At 35.1% G+C, this 6,912-nt stretch overlaps 1 protein-coding gene across 3 annotated transcripts in view; it reads right to left on the reverse strand.

The window, feature by feature from the left end:
* LOC107602645 (receptor-type tyrosine-protein phosphatase N2-like) overlaps window positions 1-6,912 on the reverse strand; it is a 26,564-nt gene that overhangs the window by 8,561 nt on the left and 11,091 nt on the right. The window contains exons 5-12 of one of the 3 annotated variants that reach the window (XM_016295206.1): window positions 4,677-4,794; window positions 4,094-4,403; window positions 3,170-3,502; window positions 3,051-3,094; window positions 1,993-2,318; window positions 1,302-1,388; window positions 685-764; window positions 500-564 (exon numbers count right to left, since the gene is read on the reverse strand). In XM_016295206.1, the coding sequence (XP_016150692.1) occupies window positions 500-564; window positions 685-764; window positions 1,302-1,388; window positions 1,993-2,318; window positions 3,051-3,094; window positions 3,170-3,502; window positions 4,094-4,403; window positions 4,677-4,794 (1,363 nt within the window). Of the gene's footprint in view, window positions 1-499; window positions 565-684; window positions 765-1,301; window positions 1,389-1,992; window positions 2,319-3,050; window positions 3,095-3,169; window positions 3,503-4,093; window positions 4,404-4,667; window positions 4,795-6,912 lie in introns of all 3 variants that reach the window. The other 2 variants (XM_016295205.1, XM_016295204.1) reach the window with 2 other exon arrangements.

Raw genomic sequence — 6,912 nt, forward strand, 5'->3', positions numbered from 1 at the left:
TGCTACAATTGTGGTCTAAGTACAAATATGTTATTGGTTTTGTTCTTTTTTCCCCAGACACTGGCAGAAACCAGTGGAGAAAATCTAGGCATCCTTTTGATGGTCACTCAGATCCTATTGTGAACTTGGGAAGCTTCATATTATGTTTCAAGTGTCTCAAAACCTAATGATGTTACTAGATAAACCATTTGACAGTCTTAAGCTTTCTTGCAGGACTTATGGGCTCCATTTTGCAATTTTCTTGAAGAAATTTTTTTTGGGGGGGGGGGGGGGGGGTGCCCTATATAAGGGTACACACGGGGGGGGTTTTGGGGGGTTCTCCATATAAGGTTACACTAGTGCGGTGATTTGAAGAACTCTAAATTAATTTTTTTACATGGATTTGACTACCAGTAGTTTTTATACAGCATATTTTAAACATTCAAATTACTTAAAAATGGGAATATCAAATCCTTGGAGAAAAATGACAAAGAAATTAAAAAAGTGGAAAGAATCTTACATCAGTGACTCCAGCCTCTACAATCTTGACTTTTGCTTCTTTCTCCAGTTCATCCTTTTGATGGACTGATACAAGAGAAGAATCAGAATCAGAGGAGATCAGAGTACTTATAAATCTGAACAGAGACATTCATGAGAGAGCTCAGCTTGTATATCATGTGCATAGTTAAGTCTCACTAAACTAACCTGCTACATTAGCCACATCCGCTGTAGTGATGTTCTGAGCATTTGGACGGACCTGAAATGTCACAGCTGGACTAACAACACTATACAAATGGCAAAAAAAACAGCAAATTATTTTGAGGAGTCATGTCAGTGTCCAAAATATATTAAATATACCCTCTAGTGTTTTAACCATAAAATTTATGAATACAATAAACTGTGTTTTTAAAAACTAAAGAGTCATATATTAAATTATTTTCAGACCTTAAACCTGTCAGAACTTAAAGGTCATGATGAAAAGTGTGATGTACATTCAAGTGAATTGAATTATTGAGAAAGAAAGAAATGTAGGGTGGGAACTTGGTTCTGTACATTGGTTATTGATGGATGGAGGCAGATTTGAATGCGAGCTTATGGTCTGTTGTTTCACCAGAGGATCAAATTATGATATTTTAATTAAAATATAAAAAGTAAATCATTTAATAAAAATACAGTTTATAAAACTACAACTAGGATTTAAATATGCCTTCCAATATGCCTTAACTATATATTTTTCTCAACTTAATTTCTAAATTTACCATTATATTCTAAACCTACAGTGCAAGTTATTGTAATTTGAGAAATAATAAATGGTGACTCACGAGAGCTCTGAGAAATCAGTCATTTGAATCTTCGCTTTACGAGCCACCAACTCCATCAGATACAAGCCCTTATCAGTGGGAAGATTTCTGAGCCAGAGAGAGAGAGAATAATTTTTAAATTTTTTTTTAAAGAGGTCTTAAAAACGATTGATTCTAATGCAATAAAAAAAGCAAAATTATTTTATTATTTTAATGTACAATAATACTTAATTATTATTGTACATTAATAATATTACAAACAATACATATTTTTTTTAATTCAGTTCTTTTGAACTTTCTATACATCAAACAATCCTAAAAAAATGTGTCATAGTTTCCACAAAATATAAACTATTTTCAACATTGATAATAATCAGAAATGTTTCTTGAGCAGCAAATCAGCATATTAGAATGATTTCTGAGTAATCATGTAACACTGAAGACTGGAGTAATGATGCTGAAAATTCAGCTTTCCCATAACAGGAATAAATTACATTTTAAAATATATAATTTTTTTATAAATGTAGCCTTGGTGTGGGAATTTTTCCAAATGCTCATCAAAGTCTTTACTATGTCTATATTTTACATTTTGGCAGTGTTGCTCATATTCTGATCTAATGTTTGGCAATATTGTGTAGAGAAACTGCCCAATAAAAGACACTGAATTTAACTGAGAGAGAATGGGCATAAATGTCACATGTAAATATCTCACTCTGTGTCTGTAATAATGTATCCGTAGATGTCATTTTTAGCATTGCTCTGGACATCCAGCTGAAGATCCTGTACTTTCATGTTCTTGCGTTGTGGTGCAGGGTTTTCCTTCAGAGCAGAGGAGGGCGCTATAGCTGCTGCCTGGACCCAGCCTTCTACCTCCTCCACTCTCTCTATGGCCTTTTTCTGCATCCCCACCTCCCGGTGTGTCGTTCGGCTACGAACCGTCTCCACAGACACACCCTGCCCCTTATCAACAGGCTCAGGTTCTGAGCTGGAGGTTTTATCCAGGTACTCCAGCAGCTTTCCTAAAAAGCCCACATCCTGCTAAAACAGGATGTAAACACAGGTGGAATGTAAATCCATCCTTGAAGGAAATTCAATGCATAATAGTTGTTATTTTAATTTATTTAACTGAAATGTAATTTAACATTCAACCAGTCCCCTGCGGGAAAATCTGAAAAGTCATACTAAATCAAGCTGGTTTTTGGAACATTAAACTAGCTTGACTTTTGACCAAGATCATGATCTAGATATATAGTTTTCAAACTGGGAAGAAAAAAAAGATATTAAAAATATATAACAAAATATGCAAAATATTTTTATGGCTGTCAAAGTTAACATGTTAACATGAGAAATCAATAGAATTTGTTTAACACATTGCTTTTTCCAAACATTTACAGAATTTAATTAATAATAAAAATGCAAATAAAAATTTGTTGTGATTATTCTACTGGCAGCCAATCTATCTATCTATATACACGGTATATCTATCTATCTATATACACGGTATATATATATATATATATATATATATATATATATATATATATATATATATATATATATATATATATTTATTTAATAAATTAATAAATTTTTTCCCTTTTCCAAGTCATTTGTTGGGTCTTTCTGGGTTCATCCTACTTTCTTACTAAATTGAATAAATATTTCTTTATAGATTTACAGATTTAACCGTAAGAGTGAGAAGAAAATGTTTGTATTTGTGTACTGGCATAAAGTATATTTCTGACCTAACACAACCAACACTAGCACTACCTTGTTGTCCATAGTTCTCTTCTCCTCCACTACTGTCTGTCCCTCTGAAAGAGAAACATCATGATCATTATAAATGCTTGTCTATGCATGATTGACGGCTTTTCTTCAGAAGATGTTACCTGTCACAGGCGGGATGGTTTGGACTGTCTTTTGAGTGACAGATGAACTTTGCTCATTCTCTTCTCTCTGATTCTGAGCACTGTCTTCAGGGGCTTGATCCATTACATAACTCTCAGGATGCTGGTCCTCATATTGCATGTCTTCTGCCTCGTCCTCAGGACTCTGCTGTGTCTCCAGGTCTCTGGGTGTTTCTCCTTGACCTGCCTGCTTGTCCACCACCTGCAGAGCATTTGCGATAAGAACAGCAAGCTCATCCAGGTCTGCTGCCTTCAGACTCTTCACATCCACACTGTGCCTTCCCACGTTACGCAGAACTTTCCAGATGAAGGATTCTGTGAAGAAGTGAATATTATTTCACATTAAAATCTAGAGGATATTTGATTATCTGATTATTGGTGAAATATAAAAATGCTTTTCTGAGGGTCAGACTCCAAAGCATTCTAGTTTTTGATTTTATATTTTTATATTATTTGCCCCGCCAAAAAAGATTTTAAAATGACTTACTGCATTATCATGAGGCAACATCATGCAATAGATGGTTGGGGGTGAACTGTTTACTTTGTGTCACTAGTGAAATAGCAAAAAAAACCAGTCTCTTCACATTAAACTGGGATAGGAGTATTTTTAATTTTTCTAATAAATAAATTAAAAATTACGTACTGAACCATTGCATTTTGACCTGTTCTTCACACAAAGCTATCATTGGGCTTTTAATAGTCTAGTTTGGACTTCTTCTATGGTACTCCTTGCTACTTTATTGTCCTTTATAGAGCTTGACAAACTCTAGGCTACATTTGTATTCTGTTAATTATCTCCTTTTGTTTTTCACAGAAAAAATAAAGTCATACAGATTTAGATAACACAAGTAAATGATGACAGATAAGGTGAACAGGTGCAAGAAGGAATAGAAAATAACATCATACCATCCACGGGTGTAAGAGAGTCACTGGCGGAAGACTTCGTTGATCCATCTTTTAAGTAGAGTCGGTCCGCTCTGGATCTGTCCCCAAGATCAGGCTGAGGCGGTTTGTTCTTGGAAAGATACTTCTGAAGAGCGGCTGTGAGCAGGTCTGACCCCTCTTCCTGCTGGGGAACTTGTGCCGCATCGCTCTGGTATTGGCTGAGGTCACCGTAGGACTGTGACTGATAGGGGACCTCTGGAATGAACCGAGGAGGGGAGGAGTCACTTTCAGGCCGTGGTTCTCCAGAGCGATAATATTGAAGCTCCGCCCCCTACACAGGATGTACATACACATTTAAACCATTATCAGCTATTATAATAAGCTTTAAAAACATATATACTGGTAAATCACACTTGCTGTGTTTATGCATTTAGCAAACTTAAATCAATTTTCCAATTCAGCCTGTCATTTTAATAATTTAGCATATTGTTGGGCCTAAAGACAAGATTTCTTTTCACTTTTATTTGATAAACAATTCTACTACTGTGTTCAGTCACCACTTGAAGAGTGAAGAGTGTAAGCCCTAGATACACACCTTACTCACCTTGTGTGATGATTTTGGTAGCAGTCCCAGATGCTGCAGGTATTTCAGGGTCTTCCTAACCTCAGCCTCGGATGATTTCATTCTCCTGTCTCCAACAGCAGTCCCATAACCCTGTGGCCTGTCAGAATATCAAGACATAAGCCATGACTGTAAGAATCATTTGGCAGGTGAATCACAGATAATAATCAGAGATAACTTGCATTCTCTGTAAAGCTCCTTTGAAACTTTATGTATTGTAAAATAGAATAAACTGTGTTGCTAAACCTCGTATTCAGAGGACAGTTTTTATCGAGAAGTTGCTCTTATATCAGTTATGTGTCATTTAAGTAACTTTTAATCAGATAAACTGATCTAACTGAACTGAGAATAGACTATAAAAAGCTATAAAATTAAAGTGTTGAGTATAGTAGATTATTTGGTTTAGGATTCCCATGAAGAAAATTCATACTAAAATCTCTCACTCTGACTTTGACTGGCATCAACAGGGAGTGAGATTATTGATTTTCTACAACTGTTAGAGACAAAGTCTTTTTTGCAGGAGAAAAGTAGAAGAATTAAGCAAACATTTCCATTTTATTTCTATTAAGATATTAACGTCACCATTAAATTAAAATGGACAATTCTTATTTTTAATGGAATACTGCAGAGTTCATTATGATTTATCTGTGCACATTCTTTTAAAAAAAAATCTATGTTCCCTCGTAACCTTTAACAAAACATTTGGTCTCATTCACTAACTGTGCTTGAAATCTGCCTACAAACATTTTCACAAGCAAATCATTATTCATCAATGACTTTCATACTAAAATTTATTTGAAAACTTACGGAAAAATTTAGGACCATCTGAAACCACACACACACACACACACAAAATTTCCAAATGCTGAGTAGCATTAAAAACATCTTAAGATAAAATTTTATACATACATACATATATATACATACATATGTAAATATATACAGTATATATATATATATATAAACAGTGTATATATATATATATATATATATATATATATATATATATATATATATATGCAACAGTTCTTCTGGTTCTCAAATCTGATTGGCTGAGAGCCTTTTCCAGTGGTGCGATATTCCAGTAGTATCAGCACTCTAACCGTTTCACCGTTTGTATATGTGTGTGTGTGTGTGTGTGTGTATGTATATATATATATATATATATATAGTAAGAAAAGGTGCATTATAGTTTGAGCTGCTAGGTTATTCTGCAGATAAATCAATGTACAGCTGGCTAATACAGTAAGAGCTCTGTATATAGTTTTTGAGCTGGTTTTGAGGATGGTAGCATACTTGAGGTTCTTGCTATGTGTCTCTAAGGCAAGTGAGCGTCTTTAAACAGCGTCATACGTTTGCTGAGAGAGATGAAATGCCATAAAGTTTCATGTCAGTTGTGTGGAAAGCCCTTATATGGAGCTGGTTTGGGTGTGGTTTATGCAAATGATTTCTCATTTGTGATGTTTCCTTCCTATGCCTATATGTGTGCAAACTAAATGGCGAATGTTAGTGTGTTTTACCTTGGTTCTGGTAATGGTAGGGAAACTTTGCGTAGTTTTGAGAACTCGTTCAATAAAACTTGTTGTGTGACATCATCTTCCCAAGACAACCCTAAAAGGACAGAATGAAAGCAGAAGAGTTTGACTCCTCTTACATGAATTGTCTCACGCACACACAAAGAGAGAGAGAGAGCCTCTGATTTGATCCATGAATGCTGAGGAGCTCTAGGAGTAGCCTTTATAACCATGGTGATATTGATGTCCATATTGATGGCTCATTAATCTTTAATGAGCCGAAAAGAACACATGTCACACCTCTGTTCATCAGTTTGCACAGGCTACCAGTAGCTGCTCGCATTAAATTCAAGGCATTAATGTTTGCCTACAAAACCACCACTGGCTCTGCACCCATTTACCTAAATTCTTTACTTCAGAGTTATGTTCCCTCTAGAAGCTTGCGTTCTGCAAGTGAATGGCGTATTATTGTGCCATCTCAAAGAGGCACAAAATCACTTTCACAGACTTTTTCTATTAACTGTTCCCTCCTGGTGGAATGACCTGCCCAAATCAATCCAGCAGCTGAGTCCTTAACCATCTTCAAGAAACGACTAAAAACACATCTGTTCCACCTTTATTTGACCCTCTAACTCTAACACTTTCTATTCTATTTTAATTCTACTTTATCTATATTTATCTTTTTTTTGTTCTTTATTTAAAAA

The sequence above is a fragment of the Sinocyclocheilus grahami genome, unplaced genomic scaffold (genome assembly GCF_001515645.1).
Source record: "Sinocyclocheilus grahami isolate Dianchi unplaced genomic scaffold, SAMN03320097.WGS_v1.1 scaffold331.1, whole genome shotgun sequence".
Classification (NCBI taxonomy): Eukaryota; Metazoa; Chordata; class Actinopteri; order Cypriniformes; family Cyprinidae; genus Sinocyclocheilus; species Sinocyclocheilus grahami.